Here is a 21,211-nt window from a genome sequence, read left to right as displayed (position 1 = left end):
AACATTTAAAGCGTGTCAATAATGCTAACTGACACAGTTGCTTGTGCTCTCAACTGAACTATTAAGCCATCAAATGACTGGTGACACATCTGATCACATGTGCAGCATCATGGCAGCTGCAGATCAAACAGAGGCTAAGATGGCAGCTCCCCTGGCTGTAAAGGAAAGAAGAGTTTAGTTCCACTTTAACCACTTCCCGCCCGGCCTATAGCAAAATGACGGCTGGGCGGTGGTTGGGTTATCCTGACTGGGCGTCATATGATGTTCAGCAGGATAACAGCAGCCGAGCGCATCGCGGTGATTGGTGGTGCGGTGTGTCAGTCTGACACACCGCTAAACCGATCTCAGTAAAGAGCCTCCAATGGAGACTCTTTACCACGTGATCAGCCATGTCCAATCACGGCTGATCACGATGTAAACAGGAAGAGCTGTTGATCGGCTTTTCCTCACTCGTGTCTGATAGACGTGAGCAGAGGAGAGACGATCGGCTGCTCTCCTAACAGGGGGGTCTGTGCTGATTGTTTATCAGTCCTGCCCCCCCTCGGATCCTGCCCAGGACCACCAGGATGACCATCCACACTGGAACACCAGGTATGCACCCCCAGACCACCAGGGAAATGCAAATCTGTGTCAAGGCAGCTGCCAATCAATGCCCAGGCAGCTGGCAATCAGTGCCCACTCACAATGCCTACCACTGCCAGTGCCACCAGGGATGCCTATCAGTGCCATGTATCAGTGCCCATCAGTGCCACATATCAATGCCCATCAGTGCCGCATATCAGTGGCCAGCAGTGCCCCTATCAGTGCCACCCATAAGTACCCCTCTTTGCAGCCTTTCAGTGCCCAGTGCCACCTATCAGTGCCCACCAGTACCTCCAACAAGTTCCGATCAGTCCTGCCTATCAATGCCCATCAGTGCTGTATATTAGTGGCACCCATCAGTGCTGCATATAAGTGCCCATCGTCAGTGCCACTCACTGGTGCCACCTCATCGGTGCTGCTTTATCAGTGCCCCTGAGTGCCGCCTTATCAGTCAAGGAGAGGACTTACTTATTTACAACATTTTATAACAGAAACAAAAAAGCAAAACTTATTTTTTTTTCAAAATGTTCAGTCTTTTTTTTATTTGTTTAGCAAAAAATAAAAACTGCAGAGATGATCAAATGCCGCCAAAAGAAATCTCTATTTGTGGGAACAAAATGATAACAATTCTGTTTGGGTACAGTGTAGCATGACCGCGCAATTGTCATTCAAACAGCGACAGCTCAGAAAGCTGAAAATTTACTTTGTCAGGAAGGGGGGTAAATTCCTGGTATTGAAGCGGTTAAGAAAACTGCCGTTACTGGCAGGATCTCCAGTAAGGAAATCAACAAAAACATTCACACAAAAGGATTTGCTTAATCCGTTGCCGTCCGGCCTCTGGCAGAAAGATGCCTGGGGGGGGGGGGGGGCTATTTGTCGCTTCGGGTGGACATCATATGAAGCGGGGGTGTGCTGCGGTGCGATCTGTCACCGACTGTCTCTACCAGACACAGCTGATGACTGATAAGTGTACCGGTCCGCTGTCAGTACCATGTGACCGCTGTAACCAAAAGTTAGCTGAGATTAGTCACAGTGATCACATGGAGTAGACTGGGGCCAATCACAACAAAATAAACTAAACAAATCCATTTCATTCTTTCATTCAGTAAATTTCTTGCTTAACCACTTGCTTACTGGGCACTTAAACCCCCCTCAGTCCCAGACCAATTTTCAGCTTTCAGCGCTGATACACTTTGAATCACAATTGCGCGGGCATACAACACTGTACCCAAATGAAATTTTTATCATTTTTTTCCCACAAATAGAGCTTTCTTTTGGTGGTATTTAGTTACAGCTCGGAGTTTTATTTTTTGCTAAACAAACAAAAAAAGATGCAAAAAAAAAAAAAAATCATGTTTTAATAGTTTGTTATAAAATTTTGCAAACGGGTAATTTTTCTCCTTCATTGAAGTGCGCTGATTAGGCGGCACTGATAGGCTGCATTGGTGGGCACTGATGGGCTGCATTGGTGGGCACTGATAGGCTGCATTGGTGGGCACTGATAGGCTGCACTGGTGGGCACTGATAGGCATAGTTAAGGCGGCACTAATAGGCACAGATAAGGCGGCACCGATGGGCACAGATAAGGCGGCACTGATGGGCACAGATAAAATGGCACGGATGGGTGGCACGGATAAGTGGCACGGATGGGCACTGATAGGTACCACAGATAGATGGGACTGATGGGCACTGATAGGTGGCACTGATAGGTGGCTCTGATAGGTGGCACTGCTGGGCACTGATGGGCGGCACTGCTGGGCACTGATGGGCGGCACTGGGGTGCAGCACCTTTGAGGCAGATTGGGTGGCACTGTGGGGTAGCACTGTGGGTGGCACTGTGGGTGGCACTGTGGGTGGCACTGTGGGCACAGACGGGGGGCACTTACTTTTACTTTTATTTATCCTTCAGGATGGCACTGCGGGAGGCAGGTGGGCATTGGCAGGTGGCATGTGGTGCCTTGCATTGCTGGCCGTGATCGGGACTGATCAGGAATAATAGCCGATTACCGGCTCCGTTCTATCACATGATCAGCTGTCATTGGCTGACAGCTGATCACGTGATAAGGGGTCGGGATCGACCCCTTGCACGGATCGGTGATCAGGCGAGTCTCATAGACTCGCCGATCACAGAGCGCGCCGCGCGCGCCCCTCAGGGGGCGCGCAGGCCGCTCGTAACCGGGACGACGTCAATAGACGTAGTCCCGGAAATCTAGGTCCGCGCTAATGCCGTCATTCGGCAATAGCGCGGTACCCAAGTGGTTAAAGTAACAAAATTCATTGCTATATGCAAACATAATGTGTAAAAAAAATAAAATAATAATAATAATAATGATCACTTCCCCAGAGTAGTACAATGATCCATGCCTTCCCCTAGTACAACCACCTCCCCCACCGTAGTAAAACTCTGGTCAGGCACGCATTTAACCCTTTGATCACTTCTGATGTTTAACCCGTTCTAAGCCAATGTCATTAGTACAGTGACAGTGCATATTTTTTAGCACTGATCACTGTATTAGCCTCACTAGTCCCCAAAAATTGTCAGTTAGATGTCACAAATGGCCGCTGCAATATTCCAGTGCCGCTCGAAGTCGCGAATCGCTGCCATTACTACTAAAAATAAATTAATAAAAATGTCCCATAGTTTATAGAAGCTATAAACTTTGCGCAAACCAATCAATATACGCTTATTGGGATTTTTTTTTTTTTTTACCAAAAATATGAATACATATTGGCCTAAATTGATGAAGAAATTAAATTTTTTTAAATAATTTTATTGGATATGTTTTATAAACAAAAATAAAAAATATTCCTTTTTTGAATTTTTGGTGTTTTTTCATAAAAAAAATAATAAATATTGTTTTTCAACATTTTGGCTTTTTTTTTTACCAAAAATATATATACTTATTGGATATGATTTATAGCAGAAAGTAAAAAAAAATATTTTTTTTCATTTTTAGTCTTTTTTCATTTTTTTTAACAAAAATATTGTAAATGCTATAAGTAAGAAAACAATTAATATACATCTTTTTTTTTATAGCGAAGACAAGTAGCAGAATGCATTTTGATCTAAATTTATGAAGATTTTTTTTAAAACTATATTATTAGATATGTTTTATAACTGAAACTTTTTTTTTGGTCTTTTTTACATTTATTTGAATATTCTGTTTTTTTATTTATATAATAAAAAATACCAGTGGAGATCAAATACCACCAAAAGAAAATTTCATTTGTATACAGTGTTGCATAATGATGTAATTGCCAATTGAATTAGAACAGTGCTAAATAGCAAAAATGTTCTTGTTATTTGTAATTTTTTTACATTTATCTATCTATCTATTTATGGGAAGTAAAACAGAAATAAACTTGTTTATTGCAGAAATGTAAATCTCAGCAGTCATCTCATCCTCCCCTCCCCCACAGAATAGAGAAAATTTGAAATCTGACAGTTGACAGTTGAAATCCAGAAATGTACTGGCTGAGGTCATGTGACTGTACTGGCTGAGGTCATGTGACTGTACTGGCTGGCTTTTTGCCAACTTAGGGGAGGAGTCACGGTGACCAGCACTGTGATTTGATTGGCCGGCGTGACAAGCACTGCGATGTGATTGGTCAGTGTGACCAGCTCTAGGATGTCATTGGCAGTGCCGCTATAAAAAGCAGTCTCACACCTGTGGAGCTCAGAAGAGTCTGACTTCTCTTGGTGTGAAGACCTATTCTGAGCTCCTAAGAGATTTCTTCTTCTAGCGTATGATTTTCACTGTGTTTTTAACCAGTGAAATGAGACCATTTATAATGGAAAGCATGATTCCAGAGATAAGACCTGAGCCATTTAATGGCTTTCTGGATCATGAGAGGGATGTAGTCCACACCATATCATCTGTGAGGACTCCCCAGAGCTGTGTCCCTAATAACATCAGGGGAAATATTGCAGCCATTAGGAAGATCATGAAAAATGCCGCGCCAGCTAGAAAGCCCATGAAAATTGCCGTCGCCGCTGAAGTCTCGCCTCTTGTTACTCCCCCCGGCTGTGACACTAGAGAGGGCATGAGAAATATTTCAGCGATTAGAAAGATCATGAGAAATGCCGCACCAGCTAGAAAGCCTCTGAGGATTGCAGCAGCAGAAGTCCCGCCTCTTGTCACTCCCCCGAGCTGTGACACTAGAAACATCAAACTTGTCACAGCAGGAAATGTCCAATCAATACCATCACACGGCGACAGCCAGTCACCTTTCATATTGCACCGCCTGCTCGGAGAAGGCGGATTCGGACAGGTCTTTCTGGCAACTCATTCTGCAGCCAAGAAGATCATGGCCATCAAGTCTGTAGTGAAGACTTCAGATCAACGTAGCGCCATTGAAACAGAGCAGAAGGTCATGCAGATGGCGGCAGGGTGTCCATTCCTCACCCAACTTTACACCACTTTTCAGACCCGCCATTCTGCCTGTTTCGCTATGGAATACGTCTCTGGAGGGGATCTGTTTGATTTCACCAATAAACATTTCCCTCTTCCTATTTCCGTCATAAGGTAAGTCTCATCACCACAATGAGAATAGAATAGAAAGTAATCTTTATAAGATATGTTGCTTTACAATCCAGGCTTTTAGGAGTTTAGAATTACATTGGACTCCATTAGAATGCGTAGCTACATCAGTCCACCCAGATCTGACGTAGATACTTTAGAGTAATGTCACTCCGTCCCGCCAAAAATTGGTGGACCCCGCGCCTCTCCCAAGCTTAGATACGCTATATTATAGTAGGGTTGGTGTTCCAAGTAGACTGTTCACACACATGGCATTCTGCAATCCCAGTTTCTCCAAAGCGGCAGTGATTGCACCATGTGGGGAAGGAGATGGAGACAGTCCAGAGTCACCTAGTAACGTTCTCTAAGAGGTTTGCCGGGAGATGGAGCTGGGTTTCTGATCATGTGACCGCCGCCATGATTAGCTGTCACAGTGGTCACATGATCAGAGAGCTCCCAATCGCATGTAGATATCGGGAGCTTTCCTTTAGGCAGCGGTAACTGTGCCGGGAGTGCATCCTCAGGACAGCTCTGTTTACATTCTGGCACCCATATATGCGGCCTCTCAGCATTAATTCCCACCCACCTAGAGGCCACATATATGCATACCACCAGCACGAAGGGGTTAACACTTCTGGACCAATGATGTACTGGTACCTCATAACCCTGGTACTGCTTTTTAGAGGTGGCGGTCTAACAGCTGGATTGGTTTTACATGCAGCAGGAGGGGACTTCCTCCACTCCCGGCACCTACCACAGATTTCTCAGGCTCTCTCATCCTACCGGGAGACCCAGGCGACCAGCCGGCACGTCTACTGGCTGGTCAGACAGCTGAACAAAGCTGTGATCGTGATCGATCGGCTCTCCGCTATGGTACCACGGATGTGATGACATTGAGACCTGACATATTTAAGAAATCAAAATCATTCAAAAACTCAGATCTCGGTGTTGTGAATGCTGTTAAGGGCAGAGGAGAGACTTGGGGTCTTATAGTACCGGTCACATGCCTATTGCTGTGACAAGCATGTTTACAGCCTGGATCCTACCAATGGGTTCTCCCAGGAGACTCCAGAATCTGGTAAAACCAGAAATGGTGAGCAGGTGCCATGCCCAGAACTCCGACCGTACGGTAACCTAAACAAGCTCAAAGTTGGGACCGGTAATGGGATAGAGCCAGGTACTCCCTCCCCCTGCCCATGGATAATGTTTATACTTAAGTCTAATCACTGTAAAATCTAATGAATTTTTCTCTTTTATAGATTCATTGCGGCGGAAATAGCCTGCGGACTTGAGTTCCTCCACGGACGTGGCATAGTTCATAGAGACCTCAAGTTGAGCAACATCTTAATGGACAATGAAGGTCACGTCCGTATTGCAGACTATGGATTGGCAGAAATGGATCTGTTTGGTAATAGGAAGGTGACGGGCGTAGCCGGAACGATTGGATACATAGCGCCAGAAGTAAGTCACGCTCTTTTTACCCAACACTAGACCTCATCTATTCAGCATATCACAATCCAATCACTATCCCTCTGATACTTGTAATATAAACATTTTATATTGCATACAGAACACTGCAATGTAAAACACCTGATTGGGAATCATTAAGCTCTTAAAATTATTTTAAAAAAATATGTTAACCACTTGCTGACCGCCGCACGAACATATACGTCAACACAATGGCACGGATAGGCAAATGGGCGTAGAGGTACGTCCCTTTAAATTTGCTGTTGTGTGGTCACGTGCAAGCTCCAAGATCATGCCCACGGGACCCCCAAACTCGATGTCCGACGGTGTCCCGCGATCATGTCATGGAGCTGAAGAATAGGGAGATGTCAGTGTAAACACAACTTCTCCCCGTTCTTCCTAGTGACCTGTCACTGTTCATCTGCTATAGGGAGCAGCGATCAGTGACGTGCCACTCATAGCCACACCCCCTAACAGTTAGAACACATCCCTAGGACACACTTAACCCCCTTCCTAGCCCCCTCGTGGTTAACCACTCAAACGCTTATTGTGATTTTTTTTTTTACCAAAAACATGTAGAAGAATATATAGCCTAAACTGAGGAAAAAATGTGTTTTTATATTTTTTTGGGGGATATTTATTATAGCAAAAAGTAAAAAAAAAATAGCTATTTTTCAAAATTGTTGCTCTTTTTTTGTTTTTAATGCAAAAAATAAAACCAGAGGTGATCAAATACCACCAAAAGAAAGCTCTATTTGTGGGGGGAAAAAAAGACATCAATTTTGTTTGGGAGCCACATAGCATGACCGGCAATTGTCAGTTAAAACGACGCAGTGCTGAATCACAAAAATTGCTCTGGTCTTTGGCCAGCCAAATGGTCCAGGCTGAAGTGGTTAATATATGTCCATGGGGGCAGCCATTGCGTATGCCGCCTCTGCCTCCTGGTTAGCTGTTGGGCACAGTGGTTGTTCTTTGCTATTCCTCTTGCTTAAAGCGAGTCTAGCTACAATATCTATAATAATGGACATATGAAATAGTAAACATATCAAATTTTAAAAAGCTACATCAAGGTTAATGTTGCAATGATTTCTACTGGAGAGCAGATATCACTATCTGCTCTCTGTTACAATCTGCAGAATTACGGCCCATTCATTAAATGCATGCCACTGTGTAGAGCCTGTGGTATCCTATGAAGTTCTATATACTTAGCATAACAAAGAGAACTCTGATTTGATTAGGGTGAATCACATGACTAGGCTCTCGCTCAAGTTTATTTTTTATTTTTTATGTTTACACCCATTCCCTGTAATAGCACTCAAAGTCCCAATTCCACCGCTGTGCTTTATAAATGTCATTTTTATTAAAGTAGCGCTATTGCCACAGTAAGGACATACTGATGCTTTGTAAATGCCTCCCTTAGAATACACGTTCAATGAATATATATTATTATTTCTCTTATAAAAGGATGCTAAGTTTGTAGGAACTAAGTAACTGATTTCTCTTCTCTGATTGGCAGGTTATCAATGGCGACTTCTACCAGTTTGCACCCGACTGGTTTTCCATGGGGGTTGTCATATACAAGATGGCCACAGGAACTGTACCATTCCGTGACGATACCACTCAGGTATACAGGAGGGCCGTGAATTATGAAGATCCTGTTTACCCCCCGGACATGGACCAACATCTGAAGCACTTCCTGGGAGGAGTAAGTACAAGACATTTTCTAATTCTGAAGAAGCACAGGGAAGGTTTCTAGGCCTACTGCTGCTGCTTTAGCGGTATAATGTAGGGGTGTTGCCAATTCTGGTTGTCAGCTGGATTGTTGGGTAGTTTGGCTTCTTCATTCCATGGTGAAGATCCAATGGGAATACTTCATCCTGGGGCTTAGGGCTCAGACGATGATGCCACATGGGGTCAATCGCTGATGTGCACATTGTATGAGGTTATTAAAGCAGAACTCCTCCCCATTTATTATTGTTTTGAACATAGTGGGGAGGATTAGATCACCTGCCGTCATTGTGTCCCTGTTGTAGACATTTTGTTTCATATCATGTCCTGAGGACATGGAAATCTCACAAAGGGGGGACACAGAAAGCAACCACAACCTAACAGAGGGGTTCTAACCCATTCCAACTCCATTCATTAAACTGCTTTTATCGCCCGGTGCTGATAAATGATGTTAATGAGAAGAAAAAAAGATCTTTAAAAATATCCAATCTCCTCCCTTTTCTCGTGGCTGTAATTCTCCTTAAAGTGTCACCACCAATCTAAAGATCTCAGGGAGTTAGAAGCCATCTAATGGCGGCACATCATAACATAACATTCCAGCACAACACTGATTTGTTGTGCTGGAATATAATATGAATTCCATCCATGTCAGTAGACATCCAGCACCTGTACTTGGCTATATATGTGCCTTCACATGCTATGATCCTCCAATGGGTGAAAGGACCGCCCAGGAGGAGACGCACTGTAGTCAAAGTTTTTTTTTTATTTTCTAAAAAGTGCAAAATGAACTCAAAATAACTCTTAATTTCTCTTTTATAGCTGCTATGCAAATGTCCGGAGAAGAGGCTTGGAGTTGGCAGCGACATAAGACGGCATCCATTCATGAGGTTCATCAATTGGAAGTCGATGGAACAAGGGAAAGGACGGCCCCCTTTCTCTGTAGGTCCGGTAAGTACACAAATCTTTATAAGATGAGGATTCAAAAAGAAGATTGTTACACACTGTAAGGAGCATTGCTGTGTCCTTACAGCTAATATAGGGGGTACAGACATATCCCAGCCTGCAGGAAAACCTCACAGACTAATCAGTCAATATTTCATTTTCTACGGAAGTAAATAAGAATGTAACTTTCTAGGCATCAGACACAATGGGGATGATTTACTAAAACTGGAGAGTGATAAATCTGATGCAGCTGTGAATGGTAGCCAATCAGCTTCTAACTTTCTGCTTGTTCAATAAAGCTTTGACAAAAACATGTCAGCTGATTGGTTACCATGCAGAGCTGCACCAGGTTTTGCACTCTCCAGTTTTAGTATATAAACCCCATTGGTGCACAGCTGGGAGTGATAGTTGAAGGGAGAAGGTGAAATGGTTCATAATACAATGTCTGGGGTGTCTAGGACATGTGACTTTGACCACCATGATGTGGTGGAAGGCATGGGACCAGACATGTAGTTTGCATCTAGATTTGTATCCTATCTGCTCCTCCACTGCATGGAAAGAGGAAGAAGGTTCTAGGTTGTATTAAAGAAGTTAGTCAATGTTAAAGCCCAACTCAAAAAATAAATAGATTGCGCAATAGGCAACCACCAACCCTACCCCACCCTGCACTCTAATGTTTTATTGCTTGTAAACTCTAGGGGCAGAGAAAGAGGGACCTAGCCCTAACCTCTCTGCATCATCATGTACAATACAGGCCTATCAGTCTTACATTGTATGTGGGGGTAAGAATGTGACCGTGGCTGGGAAAGCTTTAGAGAAGGTCTGTGAGGGATGGGTTGCATAGATGAAGGCTGTCCAAAGAAAGGAATACATTAGTATACCTTATTCCTCTACCCCTAGGCACAAAATCCACCCCCCCCCCCCACACACACACACACACACACACAAATACTGCAAGGGTAATTTATACTTGTTTCAGGTATTGGGCTTTAAGCAATATCCTGATATTTACTCAGGTCAGAAATCTATGAATACAGAATCTCATATTTGTTTTTTCATTTTACAGCCCACCAACATGGACATGGAAACATCTTCTCGACTTCCTCCGTCAGCGATAGATGGCAAGGCATTGGAAATTCCAGGAAAGAAAGTATTCTTGCCTGGATTCCCTAACATCGACATGATCAACCTATAGTGTGTAGTGTGGTGTGTGTGTAGTGTGTGTAGTGTGTGTAGTGTGTGGTGTGTGTAGTGTGTGGTGTGTCGTGTGTCGTGTGTCGTGTGTCATGTGTGGTGTGTCGTGTGTGGTGTGTTTAGTGTGTAATGTGTGGTGTGTTTAGTGTGTAGTGTAGTGTAGTGTAGTGTAGTGTAGTGTAGTGTTTAGTGGAGAGTGTGTTCCATCAGTGTGCCAGCCAGCAAGCCCAACAACATCAGGGTGCCAGCCAGCAAGCCCACCAACATCAGGGTGCCAGTCAGCAAGCCCACCAACATCTGGGTGCCAGCCAGCAAGCCCATCAACATCTGGGTGCCAGCCAGCAAGCCCACCAACATCAGGGTGCCAGTCAGTAAGCCCACCAACATCAGGGTGCCAGTCAGCAAGCCCACCAACATCAGGGTGCCAGTAAGCAAGCCCACCAACATCAGGGTGCCAGTCAGCAAGCCCACCAACATCAGGGTGCCAGTCAGCAAGCCCATCAACATCTGGGTGCCAGCCAGCAAGCCCACCAACATCAGGGTGCCAGTCAGCAAGCCCACCAACATCAGGGTGCCAGTCAGCAAGCCCACCAACATCAGGGTGCCAGTAAGCAAGCCCACCAACATCAGGGTGCCAGTCAGCAAGCCCACCAACATCAGGGTGCCAGTCAGCAAGCCCATCAACATCAGGGTGCCAGTCCGCAAGCCCACCAACATCAGGGTGCCAGCCAGCAAGCCCACCAACATCAGGGTGCCAGCCAGCAAGCCCACCAACATCAGGGTGCCGGCCAGCAAGCCCACCAACATCAGGGTGCCAGCCAGCAAGCCCACCCATATCAGGGTGCCAGCCAGCCAACCATAGCAAGGTGTCAGCCAGCCATCCACCCACAGCAAGGTGTCAGTCAGCAAGCCCACCCACAGCAGGGTGCCAGACAGAAAGCCCATTCACAGCAGGGTGCCAGCCAGAAAGCCCACCCAACGCAGGGAGGCCAGTCAGCAAGCCCACCCACAGCAGGGAGGCCAGCCAGCAAGCCCACCCACAGCAGGGAGGCCAGCCAGCCAGCCACAGCAGGCTGCAAGCCAGAAAGCCCAAGGGTGGATGGACATGATGAAGATTGGTCATATTTGGACAATAGTTCTTGATGTGACATAATACGTGGATTGTACTGCTATACCCATATATTCATGAGAGATACGGAGAGGACAATTCATCTGTAAAGACATTGATATCATCCTCAGAAGATACAGATGAAAAAAAAAAAAACTGCACTGTACAGAGGAGCCACCCACAGCAGAGTGCGAGCCATGAAGCCCACCTGCAACAGGGTGCCTGCCAGCCAGCGAGCCATGAAGCCCACCTGCAACAGGGTGCCTGCCAGCCAGCAAGTCCACCCACAGCAGAGTGCGAGCCATGAAGCCCACCTGCAACAGGGTGCCTGCCAGACAGCAAGTCCACCCACAGCAGAGTGCGAGCCATGAAGCCCACCTTCAACAGGGTGCCTGCCAGCCAGCAAGTCCACCCACAGCAGAGTGCGAGCCATGAAGCCCACCTGCAACAGGGTGCCTGCCAGCCAGCAAGTCCACCCACAGCAGGGTGTGTTGGAGAATAATCAGACCGTCTCTCAAGTCAAGGTAAGACATTAATTCCATATTCAAGAGAAATGGTTACATGTACGCTCAGGCTTCAAAAATCCATGCATCCATCATTGGCATTGATGTGAGCTATGTGTTTTTCAATTTCTGCTAATGTAAGCATTTTCATAGTTATATGATTATTCAGCATATTGAAGTATAATAGGGTTATATAAAACATATTTCTAAGCATTTTAAACTTAATTAAGATAAAGCTATATTTCTATGCATATTCATAGTTGACATTTAGAGGTATAATACTTAATTTCTCTAACAGGGTGCCAGCCAGCAAGCCCAGCAACATCAGGGTGCCAGCCAGCAAGCCCAGCAACATCAGGGTGCCAGCCAGCAAGTCCACCAACATCAGGGTGCCAGCCAGCAAGCCCACCAACATCAGGGTGCCAGCCAGCAAGCCCACCAACATCAGGGTGCCAGCCAGCAAGCCCCCACATAAGGGTGTCAGCCAGCAAGCCTCCCCGCATCAGGGTGGCAGCCAGCAAGCCCACCAACATCAGGGTGCCAGCCAGCAAGCCCACCAACATCAGGGTGCCAGCCAGCAAGCCCACCAACATCAGGGTGCCAGCCAGCAAGCCCCCACATAAGGGTGTCAGCCAGCAAGCCTCCCCGCATCAGGGTGGCAGCCAGCAAGCCCACCTGCATCAGGGTGCCGGCCAATAACCCACCCACAGCAGGATGCCAACCAGCAAGCTCACCCACAGCAGGGTGCTGACAGCCTATGTTACGCTATGGGGACGGAGCAGCCGGGCAGCCGGGGAACACAGGTCCTAATTTGTGTGCATTCAGGGCCACTCACCCACTCCTGCACACCTGTTAAATTAGGGCTGTGTTTGTCCAGCCGCTGCGTCCCCGTAGGCTGGATTCACACCTATGCATTTCTAGTGCTCTTTGCATTTTGCACTACAGAATGTGTTCCATAGGAAACAATGTTAAATGGACTGTAGTGCAAATCTGCAAACTGCAAATAGCACTAAAACTGCATATGTGTGAATCCAGCATTAAAGAGGTGGATGGATATGATGATGAAGATTCCTCCCATATTTGGACAATAGTTCTTGATGTGACATGATGGATTGGATCTATATACCGATATATTCATGAGAAATTTGGGGAGGACAGTTCATCTGTAAAGACATTGATATCATATTCAAAGATCCTGATGAACAAAGATTCCTCATTTTTGTACATTACTTTTTGATATTCATCAAACAAGCTGTTTTAAATTGAAAACCATCAAAAGACATTGTAATGTCCACCCACAGATGTATAATACAGGGAGTAATCCGATCGCCTTCGGGGGTCAGGAAGGAATTTTTTCCCTGTTAGAGCAAATGACACCATGCTTTATCAGGGTTTTTTTCGCCTTCCTCTACATCTACACGGGTCTGGATAATCACACAAAAAAAACACAAAAAAAAAAAAACTGCACTGTACAGAGGAGCCTTGACGAGGCAGTGCAGCTTCCACATACATTTGCAAATGTGTGCAATGTGACTGCCTGCACGGGGATGCATGGAGTGCCTGTACCCACTGCCCTCACACGGGGTATGGATTCATACGCCTTGTGTGAACGAGGCCTTAGGACCTCGCACTTTACAGAGCAGCCTTGGCAAAGCAGTGCAGCTTCCCCATTTGCAAATGTGTGCAACTAAGACCTCTGTTTTTAATGTCAAGTGTTAGATTGTGCATTTTTGGATTTATTTGCAGGCAAGCTGGTAAGTGTGCTGGGAAATCTTTTGTTTTTGTGTTGTGCAAAGCCCTTCCATGTGCACCTTACTTCAAAAGCTAGTTCTAAACTGCTGTAGCTGTCCTTCTTTGTACACTGCTATTAGATACAACTTATATTATGCATATACAATTTTACTGTTGTCAATAAACATCAGATGACAAGTAAATACATTCCCAGAGCACAATGGGTTATCTAAAGAGGCAGAGGGCATAGCAGACAAAGCCTGGATTTGGGAAGATATGTGTGACTGAATCCTTAGAGGGGAGCCATAGAAAGGAGGAGACACGGCTGTAAATGTAGGCCTCCTAAAAGGGAATGTTTAACTGCAATGCATAGCAGGCCTCTGTTGTAGAAGCCCTTTCCTCAGAGGATGGACACCAAGCAAAAAGAAGAAGCTCATTACTCTTTACTCTGTGGGCCATTTCACTCCCGAGAGCTCAGGAGGAGCTGGTAGTACCAAGAGGAGTATGAAGGTAAAAGAAGGTTACTAAGGTCGAAAATTAACCACTTCCCACTTCCATGACGATGTATGTCGGCAGAATGGCACTGACAGGCATATGGGCGTACAGGTACGTCCCTTTAAGAATGCCGCCATGCAATCACGTGCGTGGGACGCCGTTCGGGACCCCCGTGGGTCTGGTCGCGGGTCCCGCGGACTCGATCGCCGCAGGGATACCTGCGATCGTCTCACGGGGAAGCTGAAGGGGGAGATGCGGAAGTAAATATCTCCCCGTTCTGCCTAGCAACAAGTGATACTGATCTCTGCTCCCTGTTATTGGAGCAGAGATCGGTGTTCACTAACACACAGCCCAGCCCCCCACAGTTAGTAACACGCCCCTAGGACACACTTAACCCCTACACTGCCACCCCCTGGTCAACCCCTTCACTGCCAGTGTCATTTACACAGGAATCAGTGCATTTGTATAGCACTGATTGCTGTATAAATGACAATGGTCCCAAAAATGTGTCAACAATGTCTGATTTGTCCACCATAATGTCGCAGTCACAATAAAAAAAAATAAAAAAAAAAAAATCGATGATCGCCGCCATTAATAGTAAAAAAAAAAATTTATAAAAATGCTATAAAACTATCTAAACTCCCTATTTTGTAAATGCTATATATTTTGCGCAAACCAATCAATTATCATTTATTGCGATTTTTTTTTACCAAAAACATGTAGAATACGTATCGGCCTAAAATGAGGAAAAAAAATGTTTTTTTATATATATATTTTTGGCAAATATTTATTATAGCAAAAAGTAAAATATAATGCGTTTTTTTCAAAATTGACGCTTTTTTTTGTTTATAGCACACAAAAAAAAACGCAGAGGTGATCAAATACCACCAAAAGAAAGCTCTATTTGTAGGACAAAAAGGACGTCAATTTTGTTTGGGAGCCACGTCGCACGACCATACAATTGTCAGTTAAAGCGACGCAGTGCTGAATCGCAAAAAGTGCGAGTCTGGTCTTAAGCCAACAAAATGGTCCTGTCTGAAAGTGGCTAAAGAAAGAAAGCCAATGGAAACTGCCATGAAAATCAGAATAGATGGGGATGATGTGTGACCCTCAATGAATTGCACATGAAGTGCTAACTGCGCAAGAAAAAAAAGATGGGAGGCCGAAACAAAGAGGAATAGGCCAAGAAATAGACTGACTCACCAATGAAATAAATACGTGAATATCTCAATTTCCTCTGAAATATGCAAACAAGGAGAAGGATCATTCCCGCACATCCAACAAAACCCATAGGTAGTGATGGTAGCAACAGTCTCAGCTCAGAATCCATCCAGGCCTTGCCCGCTCTGACATGTTTCGCCCTGTCCACTGGACTCAGCCTTGGGGGACCTCCATGACTAGATTTTGTAGGATGTGCGGCAAAAAAAGATCCTTTTTCTTGTTTAAATTCACCAAGCTGAGACAAGCCCAGTGGTGTCACTAGGTTTGGTGTCACCTGGTGTGTAAAAACCCGGTGTCACTCCCCTTATCAGACCAGCTCAGAGTTGGAGGTTCAGCTACTGTACATATATATATTATAGCTGTGTCCAGCAGCACCCCCGTTATCAGATCAGCTTGGGGGGCAGCTCAGCTACTATGTGTATATTATATATAAAAATAGATGTGTGCAGCTGCACACCCCCCCCCCCCACCTTTAGCAGACCAGCTCAGGGTGGGCAGCTCAGCTACTAAATATATTATATGTATATTTATATATTAGTTGTATAGTTGTATATAAAAAAAAAACTATAGTATATGTAGCAGCGGCTCCTGAAGAGCACGCACTATGCATTGTTCTAAAGTTAAAGTGGCCTAAACTGCAGTTTGGTTTGGGTATAATTATCTAAATTGGGCCTCTGCATCAGTCTGACTGGACTGTGAGATGTTCAGCCTGGCTACAGGGGGCACTGTCTCCTCTGGCAGGCATGGAACTATGGTCTGGTCAGGTGCTTAAGTTGCTCTCTATCGGAGCATACCCAGTGGGAGTGGTGCTCTCTGGGAGAGGGTATTTAATATGCAGAGGACACGTGGTTCGGGGTTCTGGTCCAGAATGATGTGCTGACTTCATGGTCCTGGTCCTCCAGACCAGCCCCCAAGAAAGCTATGGCCTGGGGTGCAAATCCACCTGACTTTAATGTCTTGGGGCTGGCTAGCCTGAGGCAAGGAAACTAAGGAAGGATTCTGAGGTGGTTTGGTGTCGTCTCCGGTTCGGGAGAGACCCAGTATACTTCCAGCATTCCAGGGGAAGACTCTTCAGAAGAACACCACGTACAGGTTGGTTTTCTTAGCAAGAGCCTGGAAGGGCTGAAGTAACCAAGAGAATCTGGTCTTGTGGATATCGTCAAGTAGGTTGAGAGATCCAGGTATCCTACAAGTGTTCTCCAGCTTAGTTTTCCTACGGGTTCTACAGCAACGTCTGTGTCAGAGACATTATTTTGTACGTTTCTACAACAATGTCTGTGGCAGAGACTTGTTCCTGAGTAAGCACCAAGTTGGCGGCTAGGCCTTGTGAGAGAAGGACTGTCCAACCTGAGTGATCATCCCGTTGCAAATGGCTATTCTCTGGATGCAGTCAGAGTAAGCACGTTCTTCAACGTTTTTCCTGACTTTGACACTAAGGGTACCTGAACCCTCTTTCCAACCCTCTGATCCCAAGTTAAAAGACTGTTCAATTGTCTGAGTTTTGCAAATAAAATCCATTCAAGTGGACCTGTTGTCAGTCTCGAGTTATAGGCCATCTGCCACGGGACATCCCCTGGACGTGCTACAAGGAGAACGGAAGGTAACGGTAAGCCCAAAAATAACCAGCAGCTCCTTCGGGGGTTAGTGCTACATATAGTTGTATATAACAAGCACAAATTAATTTCCCAAATGTATAGTTGTATATAAAAGAAAACTATGGTATAGTTGTATATAAAATGCACAATTTAATTTCCCAGTGCTAAACCTTTCATCCAATTTCTAAGCGGCCATATTTGTTTATTTCTAAAAGACCCCCCACCCCTCCTTTACACTTCAATGTATTCAGATTGCCGAAAACAGCAATTCTGAATACCGTATATCTTTTTAAAACCGGCGCCATTGGCAGCAGAGTAAACGGGAAGTGACGTCATGACGTCGCTTCCGTGTTTACTATGAGGAGACTGGAACGAAGCCAATTACGGCTTTGTTCCAGTTCCTCACCAGCAGCCGGAGGCATCAGACGTGGAATCGGTGCTACCGATCGAGCGGGAGCACCGGTAACAGCCCGCTCCTCCGGCATAACAGCCGAGCGGCTTTTAGCCGATTCGGTTGTTATGGCTGGATAGCCAATCGCCCGCTGAAAAAAAACGGTACCGGGATGATGCCTGCAGGTGCGGGCATCATCCCGGTATACCCCCCGGAAGCCAAGCACGCACATCTGCGTACGCTCGGCGGGAAGGGGATAAACATTCCATCTGGAGATATAATAGAAACATTCTATTTCAATTTTACCCTCATTCACACAGAACTTATGTTTCACAGGATGCAAAGCTCTATTTATTTATTTTTTGTATAAATACACCCCCAACTATTGTAAACCTGTTTGTAAATACTTTTTGTTGGTCTGTATCCAGCCTAAAATCTGCTCACATCTACACACCTGTCCCACTGTGCATGGTCTGATACAAGAGCGGCATGTGCTAATTGTAAGAATCTACAAAAGGAAGGAAATTTAAAAATTGGGAAAATCAGGCATTTTTTTTGTCTGGCTGGAAGGTCAAACTTAAATCGCTGCACCAGATAGACACCAGGAGGTTGCACTACCTTCCGGTGTTTGCATCTCGGCACCCTACACACAATCCAACAAATGTCTACTCAGGTCCCACAATGCACTACCTGCAATGCCCAGCCATCAAGGACCAATGTAAGTGCAATAAAGAGGCTACACCCTCAAGTGACTCATTGGATGTGACAGTTTTACTGCATCACCACTCACACCAGTGTAGTGTATTGTGGTGCACTAAAACCAAAATGCATTGGTGTGGCATTAACAATGAATGGCACTGCAGCACACCAAGCAAGCACAGAAAATACCTGTTGATCCTGCCAGAAACGCTGTGTTTGGGTCACTTCCTGTAAGTTGAACTGAAAGTACAAGCAATGTTATCTTTCTTCTGTAAACTACCAATCCCTGTATACTCCATGTAATGGAGATGAACAAAGGCAAACATGTTTGCAGTATAGCCTGGGTGACAATCATGGCTCCTTCCATGGATCCTCACAATTGGTGAGCGTAGCTGCTTAGAGGCAGGAGGTGTGTAATTCAAATGACAGTAGCCTGAAAAAGATAAAACTAATGCAGCCGTGTCATCCAACAACTAATAAGCTTCAATATTTTACTGTTACTTTTGTTCAGGCCACTTCTTGCTATGGGGTGACCACACTCCGGCCATGCCCTCCTATTGTCCTTGTGTTGTCACCCTGCCACTTACGCCGCCTGGTGGAAACTAAATATGCCTGTGCCCACAAATATTGTACACAGGCATGGTCTGCCCTTTGGAATGCTGGTCCAAAGCATTTATGTGCAGCCGATACTGGTGTGGGTGCATATAATCAAGAAGTGGCTGAAAAGAGGCTGGAGATCGGAAGCACTGAAAAGAGGGAGGCGGGAGGATTCTAAAAAGAAAACCTGCGGCAAATGTTTATCATACACAGTGCTTTAGCAAACTAAATGTCATCCAGTTAGGTCTACTGTAGCAAATACAGTATATAGTACCCCACCCACATGTCCAAGGTACAACCTATTGGGGCAGTAGCTTCAGAGGGCCTATAATACACATAAACCTGGCCCGGGTCAGTAGGGTTTTTGGAACCTTGCAGTTTGGTGGCAATTCAGACCAATTGTTTCGTCACCTGATTGCTTAGTTATTGCAATCACATCCAGGAAAATTTGAAGGACATTATTTTTAATTCAGTCTTTTAATAGACTAAATGAGCATTTTATATAAATTTATTTCACGGCTCTGCCTCGCATCGCCCTGGAAAAGAAAATACGATCAAAGATTCAGATCAAATCTTCAAAACTGATGTATGGACGGCCACATTGTAACACTGTATCATGTGTATTGCAGCTGCACACAATAGTGGCATCATGTGGCAGTAATTGGTACTGCAACCCATTATTATTTACAAATTAAAAAATATAGATTTTCATTTTAAAATCTAAATTTAGCTAGTGCAACGTATAGATGGAACTGCCTGGGCTTCACTAATAACGAGTTGGCCCTCATCATGGCAATTAATATAGAGTTGACCGTCACCTCACCATTGCTACTAGTATAGAGCCTCGACATGGCCATTAAAGTGGTGGTAAACCCTTACAAACCACTTTGACCTACATGTAAGCCTAGATTAAGGCTTACCTGTAGGTCCAAGAAATATCTCCTAAACCTACACAGTTTAGGACATATTTACAAAAAGACAGTCACTGCTGTCAAAGGTGCACTATATGCGGTTAGTGGCAGCTCCCGTGCGCATGCGTGGGAGTGACGTCATCGCTGCTCCGGCAAGGAGAGTGGCCGGAGCAGCGATACCTGGAAGAAGATGGATGCTCCGAGCTACAGGGGACATCGGCGACATCGCTGGTTCCTGTGTCAGGTAAGTGACACATAATGGGCTACTATGCGATGCATAGTAGCCCATTCTGCTTTACCTTTACAGGGAGACAAAGAAGAAGTAAACCCATAGTTGAACCTCGACATGGCCATTACTACAGAGTTGACCCTCGACATGGACATTACTACAGAGTTGACCCTCGACATGGCCATTACTATAGAGTTGACCATCATCAAGGCCATTACTATAGGGCTAGCCCTCACCAAGGCCATTGCTATAGAGTTGACCCTTGATATGGCTATTATTATAGAGTTGACCCTCGTCATGACCATTACCTTTTTAGAGCCGGTGTCCCCAGACCACATCATGAATTTATGGAGCTGGCTTTGTACACTGGGCACATGGTGGAACAGAAAAGGGTCTTCACCAAACTCTTACAACAAGGCTTGAAGAGCACAATTGTCTACAATATCTTTGTATGAGATATCACCAGTACTTTTCACTGGAAACACATGAGCTCCATCATTTGGAGGTGGAGGGGCACATACCTTTGGCCATATATTGTACATGTGCACACAGGCAATGAAAGTATACATGTTTCGGGATTATGGGGATTTGTCTAAAAAGACTAAAGGTGGTCTTAGAATGTTAGAACATGCAACCCCCAATCAATGGCCAGCTCACCTGTGTCTACATTTCCCACATCGCTCAACCCATTGTGTCTGCTTATCTAATGCACTCCTCTTGGCCTCATTCATGATGAAGTTGAGCCATGGTATCCTGATGCTAAATAAATCAGTATGTAGCATGCCCTCACCAAACTCTACAGCTGCGTGGGTATTCTCCATTCCGCACCACCTCCTCCGCAAGGACAAATGCTTGCAGATCTTGAGGTTGCTGCTCCCAGTTTTCGCTGGCATCTGGTCCATTGGCAGCGCTCTCTTCCACACTGGCAACAGGCGATGGTGCCTGTGCAGGTTCCGCCCTGTTGCTCCTTCCAGCATCCTCCACACCTCCCGCCAGCCGCTGCTCCCTACTGATCAGTTCCCGGATGTCCAAGATGAGTCGTGACAGTTTGGAGAAATTGCGTGACTGCTCTATGCAGGGAAGGCGCATTGGCTGGGTCAGGTCTACTTCCAGGGTTGGCCATCCAGCTGGGACATTAAGGTCTCCCTGAATACAAAGAGAACAAATTCATAATGTACGTCCGCACCATTATAGGGCCACTACACAGATGACAACTATACATTGTACTTTACATCTGACCTCTGGCCTTCTCTTCAGTCTTGAACAGTTGTACAGGCTCCTCTCCTGGACTGAAATGG

The 21,211-nt window shown here is 45.3% G+C and overlaps 1 protein-coding gene across 2 annotated transcripts in view; it reads right to left on the bottom strand.

Moving 5' to 3' along the window:
• The window catches only part of LOC143928488 (F-box only protein 31-B-like), a 62,629-nt gene that overhangs the window by 40,555 nt on the left and 863 nt on the right, over positions 1 to 21,211 (bottom strand). The window contains exon 2 of one of the 2 annotated variants that reach the window (XM_077453346.1): positions 20,704 to 21,059. In XM_077453346.1, the coding sequence (XP_077309472.1) occupies positions 20,704 to 21,059 (356 nt within the window). Of the gene's footprint in view, positions 1 to 20,703; positions 21,060 to 21,211 lie in introns of those variants that run through there. The other variant, XM_077453344.1, reaches the window with a different exon arrangement.

Source organism: Lithobates pipiens, unplaced genomic scaffold, assembly GCF_037356315.1.
Source record: "Lithobates pipiens isolate NorthernLeopardFrog02 unplaced genomic scaffold, aLitPip1_a1.2 Scaffold_10, whole genome shotgun sequence".
Classification (NCBI taxonomy): domain Eukaryota; kingdom Metazoa; phylum Chordata; class Amphibia; order Anura; family Ranidae; genus Lithobates; species Lithobates pipiens.
The sequence above is the reverse complement of the archived record's forward strand: the minus strand, read 5'-3'. Positions and strand labels throughout refer to the sequence as shown.